Below are 23,529 nucleotides of genomic sequence, written 5' to 3' on the forward strand. Positions count from 1 at the left end.
TCAAAGCTAAGGCCAGTTTCAGGCCAACCAGGATAAACCAAGTATATTCCCTATCTCAAAAGTGATTTGTTGTTGTTGTTTTGTTTTTCTGAGACAGGGTTTCTCTATGTAGCCCTGCCTGTCCTGGAACTCACTCTGTAGACCAGGCTAGCCCTGAATTCAGAGATCCATCTGCCTCTGCCTTCCAAGTGATGGATCTAAAGGTGTGTGCCCCTACATCTCTCCTCAAAAACTTTTTTTAAAGTGATAAATAATAAGTTATAAGGACTGGGAATGCAGAAACATACCTGTAATCGTAACATTCAGGAAGTAGAGGCAGGAGGACTGCTCTGAGTTCACGGCTAGCCTGTTTTACTTTTAAGACTTTGGTCTTAGAAAACCAGAAACAGATTACAATGGCATATATATATATGTGTGTGTGTGTGTGTGTGTGTGTGTGTGTGTGTGTGTGTGTGTGTGTGTATGTGTACATATATGTATGTGTAAAAGAAAATAGTGTGACCATTCCTCTCAAATCTAACCAACACATCTTATTTCCTTATTATCCTAGAATCTACAATGGAAGACCAGTTATAAAAGTAAAGACAGCAAATGGTGGATAAAACAAAAAAACACAGTAAAAACATTTTAAAGTCTTTTTTATTGTAAAATCCAAGGGCATTAAAGCTTTTTGGTACTGTAAACAAAAAGGACCCTACACCCAGGTGTTGTGACTGCTGTGATCCACACCTGTAATCCTCCACTGGGGAAGATGAGGCAGGAGGATCACATAGCCCAGCCTGCGCAAAACAGCAAGAGCCTATTTCAAAACAAGAATCAGAGAAGAGTATGAAATGAGGCCCCCTGCTGTGTTCTTTTACTAATCTGGAAGACTATTCCTCTCCTGCGATACTTAGGAGAAGACAGATAAAAGGCTGGATGGTGATACCAAAGCTGAGATCCTAAATACTGCTGGGTGAACATCGCTTTACCTTCTTTGACAGGACAGGCATCTATAGCCTCTCTTTGAGAAGGTACGCGTCTGCCGTATGTCTTCCTGGGAGGGGAAAGGGCTCCCTGGGGACCCCGCCGAAGGCAGCTGTGCACTAAGTGGTAATGCACTGTGGACAGAAGCACTTCTTTCAGGGCTGTTCTTCATCTGAATAAAAACGTAACAGAACTCTGACTTCTACATTTCAACAGTCAAGGGCAGCTGTTACAGGGCTGGCTTGCATTCTAATGTGCCATCTCCATCCCCTGTCAAGGACTCTAGGATTATGTGTGCCAGATTCAATCTCTAAAGCCTGCAAACAGCAGAAGAGACTCTATGACTCTGGGGTCTAAGCCATAGAACCCTCCATTTCCTCAAATAAAGCCTTGAAGTAACTTCAGTGTTCTACTTTAATTAAAATACTAGGCCATGCATAAACTTAACGAAGCAAATCCTACATCCTTACTTATAATAAACAGGAAGGCTTTCCTGGCCACTAAGAACACTGAGTACCATGATCAATAATTCAAAATACCCAGCTAACCGCCTTCTATTCCACACTTCACCATAACAACTTACAGTATCTCATAATGCACTCTTTGGGAGTAAATGCGGACGAGAGGTAGGCTCTGGGTTGTTGCGGCAAGCAAGACAAGCATGCAGGGTTGCATGCTCAACCTTTCTGTTGTTTGTTTTCAAAACAAGGTCTCACTATGTAGCTCGAGATGCCCTGAAACTTACTATGTAGACCAGGCTGGCCTCGAGCTCACAGAGACTCTCTCCTTCCCTAGTTGGGAATAAACGTGTGCACCACTATGCCAGCTAGTCACAAACTTTCAGGCAGCAGGCACACCCCCGTGCCTTACATTGTTCTGCTGTGGTAATGAGGTCCCTCTCCTTTGACAGGACATAAAATACAACTCTGTGTTTTGGTTGTTTCAGAAACAGTGATGCCTTCTACAGGCCACATGCTAATAATGTCTCAGCTCCAGATGCAGACCTGCTTCCTGCTCTGAAATGAAACTGTTCTGTCACTTAAAACCTTCCGCTTGTTAACATCTGGATACATTTCTCACCCACACTCAGGTGCCCTGTAGGGGGCCCTCCTCACCAGACAGCCAGCAGGAACAGAAGGCCACTGCAGGCAGGCTGAAGTGGGTTTCATGAATTGTGAGGACAGGGAGCATTCAGGCTAGTACCCTAGACTGAGAAGCTAAAGGCAGGGGGATGAAAGACAGACATGTGTTCCTGGTCATCCATCCCCTCTGCTTTGAGCACAGAATTTACTGCCTCAGAGCAAGGCTTATCTGTAACTACCATGAATCTGCTCTCAGGGACTCAGTAGCTTCCCCTGCTGGGTTCCTCCTTCTAAATCCACTGGACTTCAAGCCTGCTGAAATCTCCTCCAATATGCCTCAGGGCACTTCAACATATTAAACTTTTAAATCCATCCTTAACCTAGTAATGTCCTCCCATTATTATTTCTAACACACTGCTCCCCTTTGCTAATTTACCAGTGTTTGTTTGAGCTCCCATCAAAGCAATGCATTAGACAAAGTGTTTATGATGTGGTCTTAAAGTGAGTAGGAAGTGGGAATGTGTGTGTGCTGTCAGAGAAATAAAAATGATATAAAATCTAAAAGGCAAGAACAAATGCTTTCCATAATATCTACTTATAAGCATTTATATATTAAAATAAGCATATTTTCTACAATGTATTAGAATTCCTCAGATGAAAAAAGGAGAAAATACATGACTAAAGTATTTAAGAAAAATATAAAGATTTAATTAAGATTTCACATCTTCTATGCTCCAGCACAAAGAAAAATTCATAAGCAAAGTAATACACGAATGGATGGGAAATGCCTGAGTTGAGTACCCCATGCCCCCAACTCCAAGACCTCTCAGGAACCCAGAGAATGGCAGTTCTGACCCTCGATGAGAAATGTGACACTTCCAGGTCACTGGACCAGTGAGCTGATCATGAGTGGTATCTGGACTCAGTACCCGAACACATGACTTCTAAGTCAGGCCAATTGGTCTCCCAGGACTGCCACTCAGGGGCCTCAACTCAGGCTGGATGCACTTTGGGAAATCTGTGCTTTTAGATAATCCCTCTGATCACCTAGGAGATAAGGTTCTGGCTTCTAAAAACAGCCTCAGTTTTCTTCAGACTTTGGAAGGCCCTAGAACTTGCTTACCTGGCTTCACTGACTTAGATGGACCAAGCAAGTGAGGTCCAGGACCCTGTGCTCATAAATCATTAATCCTAAATAAAGCCCTAGGCACTGACTGACCTTATGTGGAGGGTCAGCACTGAGGTGTGTTGGGCTCATCTGTCCGGTGAGGAAATTGGGTCAGGCCTGGATCTTGCCTATTCCTGCTCCTCTCAGCTAGAATAACTTGTCACAGGCCCCTACAGGATCCACCTTACCAGGCAGAGCAGGTGGAACAGGCCAACATTCAGGTGCTACTACATGTGGCCCAGGCCTGTTGTGAAAAAAGTCTGATTCTGCAAGAATCCTGCACAAGATTGGCTACTAGCATCTGTATGTAAGGAAGACATGAGCTCATGGCAGGCAAACTGTTAGAGCAGTGACTTAATCTTGTCGTCATTAACAAATGTCCAGCACACAGCAGAACCCTTTCTATATACCTCGTCTCTGATTCTAGCAACAATCTGGTATTGCCAGCTCCATTATACAGACCAGGACATTCAACTCCCGCTAGTAGGGCCAACCGTTTTGAGTCCAAGTCTGGTGCCTCCCTCCGAAGCTCTAAGCTAAGCCCCTCTACTCAGAGTGACATATCTCCACAGAAGACCAGTAAAGGCTTTGGTGAGGGACGGTGAGGGCAGCGTTCCTATACAGTGCTTAGTAATATTAAGTCAAGAATGCAAGCAGCCCCAAGTACCTAAGGAAGTCACCTAGGCCTTTGCCATGATGCTACATACTCATGATTCTAAGGACGAAGTGCAAATCTTAGGAGGTGGCCCCAGACACATAGCAATTTAGCTGTGAAAGCAGTCTAGACCCTGGCTTCATGGACTGCAGGAACACTCAGTGGTATCTTTGGGCAGCCACTCTCCCTTTCCCTTGCCCAGCATTCCCAGTTATTGTAAAGGAACTATTTTCGGAGTCTGGCCATGCTCTTATTTTAAAAGAATGCAATGCTATGACAGTGAAGGGTCAAGACTGGCTCCAAAAATGTGGACTATTCACAGCACAGAAGATTGGCAGGACACAAAGAATGTGCTTTATCACGTGTGTAGAGCAGCTCTGAGGTGCCACCTGCCAAACAGCCACATAGTTTGAATTTCTCACGTTCAATTTCTCAAGTAACCAGATAACTTCACACACTCTCCCCCAGCTGGCTGCCCCAGGCTTTGTACAAATGCCCTGCATAGCAGACCATACTCAGGGATTCAGCATTCTGTCATGGAAGGAAGGACTTGATAAAGGCAATGAGGTTGAGGCTCTTCACTCATCATGCCCACTACAGTTTTTAAAAGCCAGCTAATGGATTTTCCTTCTGCACTTGCAGTTCTTTCTTCCTCACAGGGCTGTAACAGGGCAACCTGTGACCTCAGACTGAACCTGAAGTCTTCAACTGCTAGCACCAGAAAACTGCTCACAGTTTTCACTCAGACACTGGGGCAGACTATCAGAAGGAAATCACTTATATTTGTGCAAGAGTCTATAAAGTGCTGAAACGGACCAACCTCAAGAATCACAGTAAATGGCCAGGCACCTTTTCTCACTGCAATGAGAATGACTAGCACAAGGAAAAAAAAAAAAAAGGCTAGCTAAGAACAGGGGATATCCTTGGAACCTTCTCTGAACAATCCTGAACCAAGAAGAAATCACAATGATAGCTACCATGCAAAACAATGGGAACACCAACTATATACAGGCTTCCACATACAGGCCAGTATTACTCACTCATGGTGGGCTGGGCCTTCCCACATCATTAACTATCAAGAAGGCCCCCAAAGCTAGACTCACAGACAAATCTGACGAAGATAATCACTCAATTGAGACTCTCAACCCCTAACTCCCACCCATGTGATTCTAGGCTGTGTCAAGTTGTCAGTTAACTCAACCTAGGACACATACAGACACCAGACCCCCTCCAACACACAGGCAACAGGAATTACGTTTAAACCCATTACTTAAAATCACCATCACAGAACGCACAGACCGAAAAGTAACTGTCAAAAACTGGGGTGCCTGGTAGGATCTGATACTAAACATCATTGTCTAAAGCTGCCCCTGCTCTCCACTGTACTCTCTTCTGTTGCTGCCATCACATGCATGCATTCTCCTCATGGGACTTGGTCACCAAAAAGTCACTCAGCAATCCTGTCGCTTGCTACAGGTGCACTGGTCTACGTTGGTACCTAGAGGTATTCTGTAGTTACTGAGAGATAGCCTATGTGAACGAACCTGCATTCACTGGTCATCACTATAGGGAGAGATTAAAGCGGCGTCGTTCAGACACATCCCTGGAGTGACTATTTCTCTCTCTTGCCTTACCTTGTCCTTCATAAATAAGCTGTCTCTTCAGCTGTGACAAAGAGATGCAAGCCATTCACTGGAATGTTGCCATTCAGCCTCCAGGTCACCAGATGCTAATGCACAATCATTACATTTCAATTTCTCATAAAAAAATCAAGATGGAGCATTAATAAGATCAGTGACAAGGGGATACAGCGAAAATATGTCACTCAAAATTACAAGTATATATTTATCTTTTTTCTTTGCAGACAGGGTCTCACTGTGTACCTTAGGCTGGCCTGGAACCCCCTATGTAGACTCAAACTAGGCCAGTTTGAGCTCATAGTTCCTCCTGCCTCTGCCTCCTCAGTGCTGGGATTAAAGATGTGTGCCACCATGTCTGCCCTTCAAGAAGGCATTTAATATCCGTGTTTCAAGAACTATTCCAAGCTAGTTTTAAAAAGTTAAACACAGGGCTGCAGACCTGTTGTGGCCAGAGCTCACACAGCGAGAACCACTTGGGGATGCTCTTGCCACTGGTGTGAAGTGCAGTGGCACCGTCAAACACACAGAGCACCCAAGTTCCAGAGCAGGCCTGCCGCCCTACACCTGGTCCAGCAGAGCATCTGAGCTCCCAGGAACCCAAGTGAGAGAGTGTTGGGCTCCTGCTAGGTGCAATATCCAGCAACTTGGAAAGAAACATGCCAGGTGCCAAATAAGGCTTTCAGGATCCCATGTGGCTCAGGATGGCCTGGATGGCTGTAGCTAAGGCTGGCCTTGAATTCCTAATCTTCTTGCCTGTCTCCTAAGTGCTGGAATTACATGTGTGTGCCACTGTGACCAGAGTATGCAGTGGTGCAAATTGAACCCAGAGCTTTGTTTTGTACACAACAGGCAAGTACTCCATCATCTGAACTACAGCTTCAGTCCCCAAAACAAATTTTATGAACATGGATGGGAAATGGAAAAGGGAACGTGCTGAAGTTAGTATGTATAAGGCCATGTGTTTGAAATGACTACAGTAAAGATAAAAAGGGTTCAGCACATCAAGCTTTGATTCCCCCCAAACACTAAATGATTCCTAGCCTCTGGAGGAGAGAGCACACTCAAGTATAAAGGGGAAAAAGGAGACTTAAGAAGCCCAGGCTTAAAAGTCAGGACATAACCAGGGGATTACCTTTCTCTTCAGCTCTCAATAAACGAAACCTCCCCTGACACTGTCTGCAGTTCTGCTTGACCCACTATCTGCAGAGATGCACACTGGGCTTGGAGGCAGGAGAGAAGAGCAGGATGGAAACCTCAAAGAAGACGTGGATGACTACTTCTCTAGCTTTTGCCCATGGCAAACCTAGCGCATGTCAAAATAAACACAAAAACTAAACAAACATATGATGGGGCCAGGAAAAATATCAACAACTGACAATTTGATCAACCAAATTTGTGTTGGGGGTGTGGCTCAGTCTGGAGCACCTGCTAACAATGAGAAAGGCCACAGGTTCTGTCTCCAACACCATGAAATAAATAAATAACTCTGGACTCGGCAGCAGGGTTTTGGAGAAGAATTAAATCCTAGCTGTCTAGATTTCATAATTGCCAAACTGTCCCTTTTTTCCTCCCAATAAAACAGAGGAGTTACTAAGTTTGCAAAAATTAAGTAGCAATCAATTGTTGCAATAAAAAGCAGAAAGGCAGTATTTTCTATATTTGGCTTTCCAGGAACTGGCACTGTCTTTGCTTCCTGCTTTCCTACTTTGCTGTGGAGTCAAAATGTCTTCTTGACCATGGCATTAGGAGTCTTCTGGATCATTCCCATTCTCATGACCCCACAAGGCTCATGGGACTGTCACAGTGGTATTCTTAATAATGGAAGGGCCAAAATCTTTAAACACACTGACAAGCAGAGAGAACATGACAGGGCACAGCCTGTTGGCCATACCTCTGTGGCTAATTTAAGACTAAACTTGAGTGGGATTGGAGCTCCATCCTGCTCAGCTGCCTGCAGACTCTGTCTGGACAGGTCTCCAGAGGGCCCTTCCTTTAGGAGTAGGTTGAAGCCATCCCTGTCTAAACTTTGAGAGCAATGTACCAAATGCTAGCAAGTCATGAATCACACCTTTGCCAGGGTCACAGAACTCGTCTTACTTGTCCCTGTGGTCTTGAAACAAGCCTGTTAGAGCCAAGTCCTCAGGTCAGTAAGTCATTCCAGAGCTGCCCGGCACCAGTCTTCTAACAGCTGCTGCTGAAAACACTCTACAAGTGCTTCTCCGAGAAGGAAGACACTTGCAACACTAATTTAGCTCCATAAAGAAATCAAACTAATTTTTAAAATATTTCAACCCCCCTTCTAAAGAGATGGCAATTTAATAGGAAAAGTTGGTCCCTGTTTAAACGGTTTTGTTCCAGCATTGCCTACCCTAAAATTTTGAAGCCTGAGCTGCATTACGCACATTTCAAAATAAATAAACAAATTAATAATTAATCATAATTAATTACAGGAGTATCGGTGAGTAAGGCAGAACACTCAACTGCCCTAAATGGAGGAAAGCATCAAACACAGAAGATACCACTTGGAACTGACTGCCAACAGATTCACTCAAGCAGGTGGTAACTGGAATGTTTGAAAGGCAAGAGAAATAGTGACAGCTGACACTCACTTCTCAGCCCTGGCTCAGCTAAATCGCTGTTCCATGGCTTCCTCCTGCTAACTCTCCAAGTGGAAGTAGCACCTCTCCTGCTGTTCCCACAGAAATGTTCTCAGGATCAAAGGTTCACAGAAGAACTTTGAAGACTGAAACCCCTTTAGAAAAACATGGTTCCATCTTTCAAATCAAATCACTGAGGACTATCTATACTCTGAACTGACTCATTTCACTTCCTTTCAGTTTTGGGGGAAAAAAATGTATCAAGTTTGCAAACACTGGGAAAAACAAATCTTTTTTTTTTTTTTTTTAATATTTTTAAGTTGGGCAAGGTGACACATGCCTTTAGTTCCATTGCTCAGGAGGCAGAGGCAGGTGGAACTCTGTGAGTTTAAGGTCAACCTGCCCTACAAAGAGTCCAGGACAGCCAAGGCTACACAGAGAAACCCTGTCTCAAAAAACACAAACCAGAACATTTTGCAGAAGAGAAACATGATACACAAGGTTCAAAAACCACTCGAGAACCCAAGCAACTGCTCACTGGAGAAGCTTTTCCTTCTTTCAGATTTCTAGAACCAAGAAGTACTGTCTGCAGAATACTGTCTATTACAAGCCCACAGCTCTGACTTTCAAAGAGACACTGGGAATCTTAAGATAGTCAAAGTCATCTTTTTAGATGCAAATTAAATAGCATGTGTTCAACACAGCCCCTACCTGGTATTTAGCCCTGCACTCTACTCGGACACTTCAGGGACTCAATTCGCTCAAAAGCTGAAATTTCTAAACATTTTATGGTTCTCAGATCTACAATTCAGGAAAAGAAATCCAGGAATACATGAAGTACAAACATAAACCAACTCTTCTGTTGTTTCAACTTTAAATGAGAGCAGAGACATAAGCCCGTGAATGACTTTAAATGGGCTACACAACTGATACACACCCAAAGGCAAAACAAAATGAACGGGCAGTGAAAATGATGATTGGCACACAGAACTCTAAATTCTCATCTTGCCCACCTGGGGGTTAAATTCTGGCTCGATGTTTAACTTGGTGTGATCCAAGTCAAGTCGTTTTTCCCTAGTCTTCAGTTTAAATACCTGTGAAATGGGTTAACCACAGTCCCTGCTTCATAGATGTGATGTGCAGGAACTACATAATAGGTAAAATAAATGTTTTTGGCACAAAACAGCCCTTTAATAAATGTAGCCTCAGCAGTATGGGTACAAAACAGGTGCTAAGGCACAAAGACAGGAGCTGACAGCTGTGTGTTTTGGTGGTCCTGCAGAAGCCAGGGATCCCAAGGATGTGTCACTGATCTGTCCACCATCTTTACATGACTAATGCCAGGTTAAAAAGCCAATAACCTAGAGCCTTCCTTCCATCTACCTGATATTGTATGTACCTGCAAGCCCCTCCAGTCCATCATACATGAAGCTCCAACTGTCACCCAGCATTGTGTTGACTGTATGGTGAGGCAGGGGGGTGCCACACCTGCTCACCACCAGACCAGATAATGAGATCCTGCCGGGAAGCAGACAGCAGCATGGCTGTGTGCTTTTACATCCTTCCTTTGAAAGAGAACAGCCTACACAAAATACTAGTAACAGCCTGGTGGAGTGTGGCTGGAGATGGATGCTATATGGCAGGATGTTAATAACTGATGGAAGATGAACACTAATATGGGATCTATTCCTGTATTTCCTTATTTTGCTTATTTTTAAGATTTTCCACATAAAGTGGCTTTCCATAAATAATATGGTATGGCAAAGGTGAGCACCAAGACTTGGAAGACCAGAGGGGATGATGCAATCGTCAAACAGTTAGTGAAACTGCATTCTTGTCACTGTCAGCTGACAGTATTTGTAATAACCACAACCATTCTCCCCAAGTATTATAAAAACAGAATGAGAAAGCTGTACAGATACATCTTGAGAATGGTAGTTAGTTCCCGAGAGTGACCAGACACACACACACACACACACACACACACACACACACACACCCCTGTCCCCCTTTAGCAATTTGGTCACCCTTCTTTTTGGAATGCACACATAAATTTCTTTTTTATGAGGACTGGTTTGAGGAACTGGATGGCAGGCTATAAAGAAGACCTGGATCCTTGTACCTTTGGAGTTGGGCTCCACACTCAACTCTGGAGAAGGACTTTACAGAATGTTAAGACTTTACCAGCCACCTGACTGCTGCTTTTTTGGAGATCAGACCTACGATCTTGAATCTGAAAACAAAAAGGGCCTGAAGCACAAAGCCAGTGCTTCACACTGTCTAGCCCATCCACTAATGCTACCAGAACAGGTGAGGCCAGCTCTGCAGGAAGCATGTACTGGGCACCTGAGTAAGAACTAAGCTATGACTGTGTCTTTCCTCAAGGAGGTCACATTTGCAGGAAGTGGACAAACAACCTACTCAGAGGACTAGGGAGGGGGCAAAAACCACCAGGGACAAAACCAGAGTGATGAGAGTGGAGACAGGAAGTCTGCTGTGCTACAAAGGCACGTTTAAGGGTGGCATGGGACCAGGTTCTAGAGAATTCTAGATAGCACATGACAGCTGGAGATGGACAGAGGAGTCAAGCCTTTGGGATGGGGGGTGGGGTAGTCCCTTTGAGAAAAACACAGGTAGCAGTCTCTCATTCTACAAAAAAGCTAAGATGGAAGAGACAACTCCAACTCCTAAGAGATTAAGATTTCAATTGTTTGGGGTGTTAATTAACTTTGCAGTTCTTTGTTAAGTGTAGAGTTAAGAGAATAACTCAAAAATAAGAATGGATTTGAGAAGCCTGCAAAAGTTCTCAACAAACACTTGTTCCACTATCAGTTCAGATAGGAAATAGGAGGAGACAGGCAGCGAGAGCTGTGCAAATTAAAATGGTTATCCTGCACCATCCTTAATCCTGTGAAGCTAATGGCAGGTCTCTGGCATTTCACACATCAGAAAGATCAAGAGCACACCAGGTCAGTAGAAGGGCTTTTCAAAATTGATCCAGTGGAAGCCAGGAAGCATGCAGTCGTGGAGATTGCTGTCAAAACTGCAGCGCATAGCATAGATGAGCACACAGAACAGTCCATGGACTTTGGGAAAGCTCAATGGTACAAGAGAAACTAGCAATGGCTCCCCAGACAGACACGTCAGGCAGATATAACACACACGTTCTGACCCCAAGAAGGTCTCTGCTCCCCAAAAAAGCCAGCCATGAGTCATTGGTCCTTCAGCACTGGGCTCTTGTAGGCCCACGGCACCAGCAACCAGAGAGGCCATGAAAGGAGACAGAGTGAACAGTCTAGCAGGGTTGTCCTGGCAAGGGTGACAGAGGCAGGCCAATCCAGGCAAAAGTGGTCTTTTGTTTTAACTTTTTAAATTTACATTCATCTATTCATGTATGTTGGGGTGGGGGAAACATTTTGTGGGAATCAGTTTTCTCCTTCCACTCTATGGGTTCTAGTGCCCAAACTTAAGTTGTCAGACTTGGTGGCATGCAGCTTCACCCAGTGAACCATCTTTCTGGTCCAAAAGTAATAACTCTTTCACATGTTGTCTTAGAATTTCTGTTGCTGCAATGAAACAGCATAGCGATCTGGGGAAGAAAGGGTTTATTTGGCTTACACTTCCATATTGCTGTTCATCATGAAAGGAAGTCAGGACAATTCAAACAGAGCATGGTCCTGGACACAGAGGCCAAGAAGGAGTGCTATTTACTGGCTTGCTCATCCTGCTTTCTTAGAGAACCCAGGAACACCAGGCCAGGGATGGCACCACTCACAATGGACTGGACCCTCCTCCATCAATCACTAATGAAGAAAATGCTTTACAGCTGGATCTTATGGGGGCATCTTCTCAATTTCAGTTCCTTCTTTCAGACAACTCTAGCTTGTGTCAAATTGATAGAAGACTAGCCAGCACAGGTTTTATTGTTTTCTTTTCCTGTTTTCAACGAATCCCTTTCCTCAGTTCTCAAACTTCTCTCTATCCCAGACCTCTCACTCCTGAACCCCACCCACACTTGTGCTCTCCTGTTTCTTCCACATCTCCACTCCAAGGTCAGATGGGCACCTCAAGCTCAGAAGCCTAACAGCACTCTCCTTATGTGTCCTAGCTACCCAGCTCCACAGAAACAAGGCCAGCTTTCCTAGCACTTAAGCCATACCCTTGCAGCTATTTGTACATTTATTATCTATTTATTTGAGACAGGAGCCTCCCATGTAGCCTAGGCTGGACCTGGTCTTGTGATTCTCCTGCCTCTTCCTCCCTGTGCTGGGACTACCAGGATGCCAGCAAGGGCTGGGATTACAGGGTATACCCCACCTGGCTATTGCTTTCATTTCTGACATTCCCATTCTCCATTCTGCATCTGCAAATATTGTTTTTACCTTTAAAATACATCCAAACATTGAGCACACGACTTCAGTCAAATTCTCACTGGTCTTTCTTTTCTAGTGGTGTCACAGCCTCATTTTGACCAAGACCCCACCATCACCCCCTTAATAAGAGCACACCACCATGGAGCTAACACCTAAATCAGATCTCAACACATCCCTACCTAAACCCCTTCCACAACTTTCATATCCTGCAGTGGTCCCCGAAGCACTTCTCAGTCCTCACCTACTGTCATGCTCCTTGGTACCCCTGACTTTCCTGCCCCAGCCACTTTGAGTCCCGTGATACTCTGCATCTGTCGGGCACACACCAACTATGCCCCACTGCTCCAGGCCACGACAGTCTGGAGATGAAGCACACCCTAGCCACCCTGTTACAACCGTAGCCACAGTCTCCACTTTCCAGTCCCCCCAGCAGCATGCCCCACTGGTTTTCTGCAGCACTTCCTGTGCTCTACTCCAGGATCATCACTATCGAGAGCAGTATCTGTCATCAGCAGTGGTGAACAGAAACATCACCAGGCCAGGAATTTTTTGTCAGAATGCCAGGCTCACAGGTGGCATTTGACACATCTGTCAGTAAGCACAGGATGTGAGGTGAGCCACAAGGAGGTCGGTGTTTGAGAATTCAAAATCCTTGCAGCAGTTCAATCCAGGTGACTTCAAAGGGCAAGATGTGACCACAGACAGGGGTCTGTGCAATGGTCCACTCAGAGAATCAAGTAGAGAAAGGGATCACGAAAGGCTATTGAACAGGACCTAGACAGCATACAATATTGAAACTGTACAGGTGGGGTGACAAAGAGTAGAATCAAACCATATTGACCGCAGCCTAGAGACTAAGACCACAAAGAGCTTATAACCCAGCAAAACTGTGCATTTATTGTATAACAGCTGAGCATGGCAGCTTACACTCAGGGCAAGGTGAGGAATGCCATGAGTTCCAGGTCAGTCGGGGCTAGAGAGAGACCCTGCTTTAAAAACACAAAACAGTGCACATTTACTTCCAAACAAAACTTCAAAAGTCTGTTAACACCATAGTAACATGCTTCCCAATGAGCAGGAGCAAATGTCACGGAAAGGGTGATAGCTTAAAACAAACAAACCAACCCAGACACCATGCACACTTCACCACTGCCTCCTTCACAAGCATACACGCCCCAGTGTCTGTAAGATTTAGATCACACACTCTCACTCCAGCCTTGTGATCACTAACACATTTGTGGGGTTTTTTGTTTTTGTTTTTGTTTTGTTTTCTTTTTTGGTTTTTCAAGACAGGATTTCTTTGTGTAGCCTTGCTGTCCCAGGCCAAGGTGGCCTCAAACTCACAGCAATATGCCTGCCTCTGCTTCCCTGAGTTCTGGGATTAAAGGTGTGCACCACCATGCCTGGCTCCAACTCATTTGTTTAACTACTAAAGACATGACACGACAAGACTGTTCCACTGCAGCTTTGTGAGAATCACTAGCAAGCAAAAAGAACCATGTAGATTGACACCTGGCCCAAGACCAGATATAGACCTCCAGAGACCTGTGAAGGGAGGCAGAACAGACAAGGGACCAGGGCTGTAATGGGAAAGTGGTGGTAGATCAGGAAGATGACTGACTGCTCAGATACATGATGAAGGAGGGAAAGAGCCAAAGGGCTCCCCAGCTGGAAGCCAGGATAGGTGATGGAGGGCACTCCAGGTTAAGAATAAGGGTGGGCCATGTTTACAGAACGCTGAGCCTAGGGACAACATGCAAAGGCCAGTGGTTTCACACAAGAGGGTGAACCTTCAGAGGATGAAACGTCAGGAACTCACGATGATCTGCGCTACACACCAATGACAGCCTGAACTCTTACCCTTCTGTGAGCTTATTTTTAGCTCAGTAAGTTCCTAATCTAGTAGAAAAACTTATTTCTTCCATTAACTCCAAGATGGCATGTTCATTTCTTCACCTACTTCATCTAGCCTAATTATAACGTAAAATGCGCACAGAAGCAAATTAGCATGTGAATAGCCTTTTCCTTAACAGGTACACAAAAATTAGGGGCTGGGAGAGATCCCGCAGCACACCGAGGGCTTGCTGTTCAAACTCCTAACACCAGAGTTCAGTCCCCCAAACCCACACCAAGGTGGGAAGCAAGCACTCACTCCACAAGGTTATTCCCTGGCACCCACCCACAGGCCATGGCACACGTACCAACACAGACATGATCTTGTTCTGTCATCGTGGGCCTTTACAGTCAGTTTTGTTATCGCTGCACAGAGTGTGGCTACGTCCAGACAAACACTAAAGTCAACTGGGGCTAAGCTGGAACTCTCTTCTGACTTCCAACCCTAACACTCCAGTAGCAGCCAGCACTCACACTTCCCTTCTGCAAACACATTTTTCTGGTGGATATATTCTGAATAGTTCTGCTTCCCACTCTTCCCCCAAAGCAACTGCCCACACTTCACTATGAGCACTTAAAATGTCAGGTGAAGCAGCACGCAGGGGTTCTTTGTGTTCCTTTTCCTTTGAAGATGTGAGCAGTCCTGTGCTGAGCTGAGCGGCAGTGGCTCTCCCAGTCACTCAGTGTGCAACTGATACTCAGCTAACTGTCGCCTGAGCCCTGGACTTGAGCAAGCCAGACTTCCTGAAAACAGGTTTCCAGTTTCACCACACTGCCACGGCCCTTTAGCTCTACAGTGAATCAATATCGTGGAACTTATCAATGAGCTCCATTACATTGCCTTGAAAACTCTCCCTGAATAGGAGGTACAAAGCATTACGGGAACATTCATATTTTAAAAGGAAACACGATTCAGTTCCTGTGGCCAACTACAGGGTACGGGCCACTGACTGCTTAAGGTTGTCTCCTTAGCAAAGAGCAGCCAAAAGGTTTTGAATGGCCAGAGGAACCAAGGTTTCACCCCTGTCCTGACTTCCCCCAGAGCCTCTGACTCCTACTCCTATGGCTCCCTTGTGGCTGCAGCAATACAAAGGACAGACTGCAGAGTGGCTGCAGGTATTGGGTTACAGGTAAGGCTTCTGCTCCTGGAAAGAGTTCCTCTGGGAATATAAATACCATGGTGGAAGCACGACACCAGTGCATACTGCTCTCCAAAGCAACAAATCCTAAGAACTCTTCTCAACATTAAGTGCATACCAGGGAGTGAGGTCTTCCTATGGACAGCTAGAGGGCAGGGACAGAGGGGTGTCGGGTATTAGCAACCAATGGGACTGGTCTCCAAAATCATCTGCACACTGGTAGAACGGCTCCAAAAGTCCTATCAACAATCCCCGGCAATGGCACGTCATGCTTGTGGCTCACTACATGGAAGTGCTGTGCCAGGATCTGGCAGAGATAATATCATTTACACCACATTATCAGTTCTACTGTTCAATGGGGGCTGGAGAAGGTATCTGAATGGCATCAAACAACTTGTAAGTGGCACAGTCAAAACCTAAATCCAAATCTGTCAGACTAAAGTCTTTTCCCTTAATCATAAAACACACCACCTGAGAGCTCAGGCTGGCAGGAATGTGTCTCTCCAAGCTATCCTTCAAACAACCTTGCCTACCTGACATACACTGGAAACCAGTTCCAGCTGTAAATCTAAATGAATAACCACTGGATCATCTCATGCTGGGGACCTTTAGTCCAGGCCACACACAAGCCCACCTGCACTGTGCAGCATTTGCCCTGACCCTTATCTTCCTTCTTTGTTCAGAAAGGCATCTTCCAGCAACCCCTCAATGTTACCTGTTGTTACGTAGGTAAGTGCAGATAATGAGACAGTGCCCAAAGGGAAGAGCCCCATTTTCCCTCGCTGCTCACTACCATCACGCCTAGGCTTTCATTAGGTGCCCACACATGAGGTCACCAAAGAACAGTGATATTACTGCCCCACTGACCTGGTTTAAAGAATTAACTGTGGTCCATTCTTCAAGACCAAGATCCTGTGTTACACATGCAGACTGAATGGAAAGCAGCGCCTCCGAGCAGGACAGTAAACGTGCAGCACTGGATATAACAGGGCAGACAAAGTGGAGCTATGCATCTACCACAGCTCTTCCCAAGACCAACGTTGAAACCTAATTCCCACTGCACCACTATTAAGAGAAGGGACCTTTAGAAGATGAGGGATCAAGGTGGCCCCACCCTCCTGAAAGGAAGAATGGCTTCTGTTGGAGAGAGACCCTATCTTTGCTGAACAGGATAAAGAGACCGCAGGGAGATGAGGGTATAGGTAGGGTGCAGAAGCAAGCCTTACAGGAAAGGGTACTATAAGCAAACACAAGATAGTGTGATGTAAAAGAAAGCCCCATCTACCCACCCAACTGTAGCTCCTGTGAGGAACAGGCTTCTGCCCCTCTAAAGGTGGCAGCATTCAAGGAACCTTCTTGGAAGTCAAAGCAGGGCCCTCACTATGCCACAGAACCTGCTAGTGCCTTGTTCTTGAGGCTACCCGCTGCAAATGAGAAGGATAAATTTCACTTTATAAATAACATTGCTACAACAGCATAAAGGGACAAAGAGGGTTAGATTGAGTTAGTGACGATGCTGAATTAGGACTGAATGGCAAATCCAAGTTTTAGCTTTTATGTATTGTCTCTGTCCTATCTATTCATGAAAATTATTTAGAAATTGATGTCCCCACTTCAAGTCATGGTTTCCTATCTCTTGCATGTTTGGGCAGGGAAGGGACCAGTCCTATAGCTTCAAGACGAGGCTAGCAGAAGAGCACTCTGTGACCAAATGAAGACCATAGTTTCTAAAGCCAGGCTTGAGTTTTAACTGGGATTATGACTGCTGAACAATGAGAAGTTTGGTGGAGAGTGACGAGAGGAAGCAGAGGGCAGAAAGGGACCTTACGGGTAAAGTAGACACAGCCAGCCATAGAGGGCTGTAGCAACACTTTTTCCATACTTAAGACTGAATGTGAGATAATGAGTCTCTCAGATTATCCGAAATAAAATGAGAGAACAGGCTCACTAAGAAGTTAAATATTACCAGAGAAAACAACAGATCTCCTGCAACTGGGTAACAGCAGAAGTACAAGGTCCATCAGAACAGGCAGCAGGCTCCCAAGGACCGAGGCAAGAACTCAGATTCTCTCTCTGCAGGGTCGAGGTAGTAAGCCTAGAGCCAAGAAGCGTGGGGAGAAAAGGAGCCACCAGGGAGAGGCTCTGTGCAGACTGCAGACACACTCCTCCTTTCAAGCTGTTGTGCCTGGGCACATTGGCTCTGAAGAGGAGCCACCTTCTTCCTAATGGGAGTCGCCCACTGCTGGAACTGGGAGCTAGCACTGACAGCTGACCCTGCAAGCTGCCCCTCCATGTCCATAAGTTGCACGCCTGCAGATTCACCATCAAAGTATCAAAAAAACACAAACTGCACCTCTGCTGAACAAGACCTTTGCCTTGTCATTATTCCCTAAATAGTACAATGCAACAACTATTTACATAGCATTTACATTGCATTAGATATTACAAGTAATCTAGAGATGATTTAAAGGACGCATGTGGGTTATATGCAAATTCTGTGCCATTTTCTACTAAGAACTTGAGCTGTGGATTTTTGTATCCACAGGGTCCTGGAAACAACCGCCCATGGATACCAGGAGACAAGTACATTTCCTTTCCATAAATACCACTGTGCTTTCTCCTTGTATCAAACAGTGGTCAAAGCAGGTTCTATCTTACTACTGATCAAAGTCAGACAGAAATCTCAGGCTTTTTCCCTTTCTGAAACACAGTATCCCCTCTGAGAACAAAGAGGGATGCTACCAACTTCATCACGCTCACAAACGGCCAGCTGTGATACTCTTAAGGACAATCACATCCTGCAAGTGCCAATTTGAAATACTATTCACAAGCAACAGAAGGTGCCTTTCGAGCCCCTACCACATATGTTACCATAGCTTTACTGCCTCTCACAGGATTCCCCAGATCGCAGAGCCTATGAATGGCAGGCATTAAAGTTCCCAAGCAGCATGTGGAGACATGTTCAGTTGCTTCTAAAATCACTTGTCAGTGAGAGAAACAGACAGACAATGGCTAATAAACGGCTTGCTGACTGAATAAAATATTGGCTCTCTTTTAATTTGCCTTTTGAATCAAGGTATAAAAGCTTCTTTCTCATCTTTCCCTTCTGCATCTGCTTTCTCTGTTACCAAATGCCTTTCTCCTCCACTGTCCTTGTCACCTACATCAAATGGAAGGCTCAGAGATGACTTGTGTGGATGACGTCTCTAAACACCACTAACGTGAATGTCCCTCTGCCCTACTCTCTGGGCCTCTATATCAAGCACTTGAGCTAAAATACTCTGCCTGCTTTACACTTCATTCTTGGGGGTTATTTGCTCATTTAGGTTCACTGCCACTAAGTCACAGTCAAACATCTGCAGTCTACAATTGCTCATGGCAAGAAGATCTGTCTCCTTACAGGGCAAGCATGGAGCTGGACCCACCTCTCCTCACTCTATCCTGCACACAGCAGCCACTTTACCTCCAACTCAAGCAACACCACAGGCTCCACCAAGCCACCGTGATGTACAGTGTCCTCTCTACACATGCTTCTAGGCCTGCACCTGCTCAAAATTCACAGCACACTTGTAATGTTCAGCACAGGATGCAGAAGGTACAGCCATCCTGCATCATGCTCAGGTTAGAGGCTATGCCTTACGGTCATATACCAACTTTCTTCTTCCACACAGGTCCCACTTCCTAGCTCCTCCAAACCCTAGCTCTCTCCAATACCTACCCACCCCCAGAAAATGTTTTAACTCCTTAAAACAATTTCCCATTTCCCAAATAGCAAATCACCTTTTCTGTCTCTGTACCCTTTTTTGAATGGATTCCCTGCCTTTATACCTGCATGTGGGGTCTGCATGCTGGGGCAGAGTTCCAGCTCCGTTAAAATCATAATATTAATGCTTAAGAGTGGCACAGACAGGTAATGGATAAAAACTAAAGACAAATTAATGAGAATAATCATTCTTTTGTTCAACACAGACACCACAGTGTCATAAGAACACCAACTGACAGCTTGAAAGTGGCTGAGAGCAAAAGCCAGTACATCTGAACCCTCCCATTTTCAGGGGATGGCTATACCCAGACACTAAACTCTGGAGGTGAGATGTGATGCTTTGCAGCTCAGCAGTACTGACTGCCATCATCAACAGAGCACTCACTACACGCATGAAACACCTGAACCAATATTTCATTGGAGTCTATATTTTAAGGCCCAGTGCTGGTTTCTGGAAACAGAGAAGACAGAGGTCCTTACCACAGGAACTTTCAATTACACAGCAGCTATGGCACTATCATAACAAGCACAAGTAAAGGGACTGAGCGACAGGTACAAAAGTGTGTTCCTTTTCATTGCTGTGACAGATACTGGGGTATACAACTTCCGGGTGGATTACTTTCACTCACAGTTTCAAAGCCTTCAGTCTATCCAAGCTCAGATGACTCTGCTGCTTTTAGGCCTGTGGCAAGGCAAAATATTAAGGAAGACAGGCATGAGAGAGGAAAGCTGTCCCCATCCACTCACTACCTCCCCATGGCATCAGTTAGCAGGGAAAAGAAGGGAAGAGGCCAGGGCAAGACAAAACCTTCAGAAGCACAATGGTAATCAATTCCTCCAATCAGGCCCCACTTCCAGGTCCCCCACCTCAAAAAGTCCATTTGACCAAGAACCATCAAGGGATTAACCTGTTGGCGAAGTCAGGTCTTTACAATCTCATCGCTTCTCCCAAAGCTCGACTTCTGAACACTGTACTGGGGAACTGGGCCTTCAACCCATGAGTCACAAGATGGGGACACGAAGGATCTCCTGATATAACTAGGATCCAATTAGGGTCAATTCGATTAACATGAAAGGCATATTCAAAACACCAACCATGAGCTCAGGAAGTGCCTGGGACTCCGAGGCTGCCTAACAGTGATTCAAGACAACTTATTTTTCAGGGAATAATCTAAAGGCCAGGACAGAGACAACTCAGTTTGCCTCTGAGTTGTCAGTCACCGACAGACGCAGCAAGCTCTCCAGTCAGTATTGCTAACCCGGAAGCGAGAGGAGGGAAACCACTCATGGGCTGGGCTTCGGGAAAGGGTTTGTGAACCAGCCCAGAAGTGGCACTGGCGGTGGGCGAGGTCCTTCCACGGCAAGGACCACAAAAGATCTGGGAGGAGGCAGAGATGAGCTTTCTCCAGACTACATCACTGAAGGGCCACATAGAGCAAGACAAGAAAGACCACAATCTAGGCTGAAGGAAGATGGTTGAGGAAACTTGATCAGCCTCAGAATCAGGTAATGTCTAGATTACATCAGAGACACACCTTTCGAGAAATCCAGTGACTACAAACTCTAAACTACCAGCCAGGAGTCCTGCTGGCTGGCTGTGAGATTACCCTTCTGTCAAACTGGGGTGGGTGGATGAACACAGTACCCACACAGGCTCGGGAAACACTCTTAGCACTTCACACCCAGCACTCTTTTTTTTTTAAAGTCAAACACAACAGAACACATTCTGCTGTGCAAAGCACCCACTGGGGGAGGGGTGCACTGTGAAACATTTGGTGCAGATATGCAGCCTCAGATGAATGTGTGTGATACGCAAGCATGATCAAGATGTAAAACAAGCACTCACCTATGCAGTAAGACAAACCCACAAGCACGTACACACTCAAGAGTGAAGGGACAACCCTACAAAAAACTTCATTTCAATAAAGACAGGCCCACAGAGGAGCAATGCTCTGTAGGAATTTTTATAGAAAATTTACATAAGGTAGGACTTTCATGTTTCACTGTTAGAGCTTATAATGATACCTACACCGTGGCAGATGCTAGCAGTACAAGGCTGTGCGACATGTGCTTTTTGAAAGCAACTGTGTATGGCAGTTGTGTGTGGGCACAATTACTGAGGTGACAGGACAGCCTTGCAGAGGCAGTTCCCTCCTTCCACCTTTGAATCCCACAGATGAAGCAAGCTCTGGTCACTATGTTTGCCCGAAAAGCAGTCTCCATTCACTCAGCCATCCCACTAGCCCACATACTTTTTCCAGGCAAGGTCTTACTATGGCCCTGGCCAACCTAGAACTCACTACGTAGCTCAGGCTAGCCTCTGACTTTCAGCAATCCTCCAGCCTCTGCCTCCAGAGTGCTGAGGCATATCACACACCACTCCCTGCTTGTGACACATACTTCTGAAACCCTTTCATGGGAACAGGTGGCATGTAACTCCTTGTGGATTCTCGGCCACTCCATCAGGGCAGAACCCAGCCTCCTCTGCCCGTACCATTTTCCAAAAGCTCTACTCCACTTTAGGATATCCCGTCCAAGACCTCAGAAAATCGGAGCAAGCAACACAGTGCTTACTCTGTTATACGAGCCACTTCTCCAGAAGCACAAGGGATAATTCACGAACATATGTGCAGCACATACGGACGTAAAGTCATTACTACTGGCTACGTACTTGAGCCCAGCAAGCAGACTCTTCATAAAAGCTGTGCCAAGGGTCTCTAACAGCAACAATGCCTACTGTCCTTCTGGGGACTTGTTCCTCTAAAGGAATCCAAGCTCATTACAGACAGGACCTCAGGTACGCCTGCCACCTGTGCTATGGTGATTAAGTGGGAAAGGTCACAAGCACCAAAACAGGACAGGTCACTTGACTATCCCACAAACCAAACGTCTGTCTAAGTTCTGAGTAAAACGCAAGCTCTTTTTTGTTTTGTTTTGTTTTTTCCCACCTGGTCTGTCCTCAAATTATGACAATTTGTGCCTGGCATGCAAAAGACCCTCAATAAATACTTTACAGTTCTATGAACGCTAACTCAAGGTCAATAGATTCCCTCACGCCTGCAAGACATCCTGTGCTACCGGTGGGGCTTTGGGAAGGTGCCAACATCAGCTAACTTCCTGATCTCCGGGTGCCAGCTACCCTGCCCCACCAGGAGGCAAAGTCCTCGCCACACCCGACCCTCCCCTGCTTTAATGGCTGTTCAGGCATCGCCCCAGGGACAATTTCTACTTGGAAAGTCTTTTGGAGGTCGTCGTCTCGCCCCTGCTTTCACGGTCGCAGAAAATCCCAAGGTCACTTCTACCAGACCTTTGGGGTCTGCCAGAGGTTCAACACACAACTCAACCCAAACCAAAGTTGGTTTTGCCCGTACGTTAGCAACCCCCACTGCGGCCACGTGCGTTTAACCGGAGCCACAAAGACTCCAGGCCGCGCGGGGCCAGTGAAAAGCAGGCAGGACCCTTGAAGCATAGGCTCTCCACCCCACGAGGGCTGGCGATCCCAAGCGAATGCAACAATCCGGGGAGCACAAGCCCGCACCCCACCCGTGGCTCGGGGCTCACCGGGTGCGCAGCGCCTGCCACGCGGCGTCGATGTCCGCGTAGAGGTTCTTCTCGGAGGGCTTGCCTGAGCTCACCCCGTAGCCCGAGTAGTCGTAGGAGAAGATGTTGCAGTTGATGCGCGAGCCCAGACCGATGTAGAAGCTACACATCTGGCCCAGGTCCACGGCGTTGCCGTGAGAGAAGAGCAGCGTGTAGCGGCTGGAGGGCGCGCAGCGCACGAACATGCAGCCCAGCCGGTTGTCGCGGGCCGTGCGCGAGAAGAAGACCTCGACGGCGTCCAGTTCGCGCTGCGAGTACTGCCAGTCGGCGCGCTCGCTCAGGTGCAGGCTGCACGCGCCGGGGCCCGCGCCCTCCTCGGCCGGAGCGGGCTGTGCCGCCGGGGCGGGCGCAGGGGTCGCCGCGGGCGCAGGCGCGCGCTGCTCGGGCGCCAGCACCGTATAGGTGGGTTCGGGCGGCAGGAAGGCCAGCTTGGCGGCGATGCGGCTCGGACAAGGAGGGCAGCAGAAGAGCCAGCACAGCTCGCCCAGCGAGAAGCCGTTCATCCTGGGGCCGGGCTCGGGCATCGGGGCGGCCTGGCGCCCGCCGCGGGCGGGAGGGAGGCGCGGGGAGCGCGGAGGGAGCGCGCCGGGAGCTGGAGGCCGGCCGAGAAGGCGGAGAGGCCAGGGGCGGGGCCGGGCGGGCGCGGCGCGACG

The 23,529-nt window shown here is 46.6% G+C and overlaps 1 protein-coding gene across 1 annotated transcript in view; it reads right to left on the reverse strand.

The window, feature by feature from the left end:
* The window catches only part of Abhd17c (abhydrolase domain containing 17C, depalmitoylase), a 39,938-nt gene extending 16,415 nt beyond the window's left edge, over positions 1-23,523 (reverse strand). The window contains exon 1 of the mRNA XM_055623599.1: positions 22,838-23,523. Within this exon, the coding sequence (XP_055479574.1) occupies positions 22,838-23,400 (563 nt within the window). The 5' untranslated portion in view covers positions 23,401-23,523. The remainder of the gene's footprint in view (positions 1-22,837) is intronic.
* Positions 23,524-23,529: the final 6 nt, after the last annotated feature.

This window comes from Psammomys obesus, unplaced genomic scaffold, assembly GCF_907164565.1.
Source record: "Psammomys obesus unplaced genomic scaffold, mPsaObe1.curated_primary_1811, whole genome shotgun sequence".
Lineage (NCBI taxonomy): Eukaryota > Metazoa > Chordata > Mammalia > Rodentia > Muridae > Psammomys > Psammomys obesus.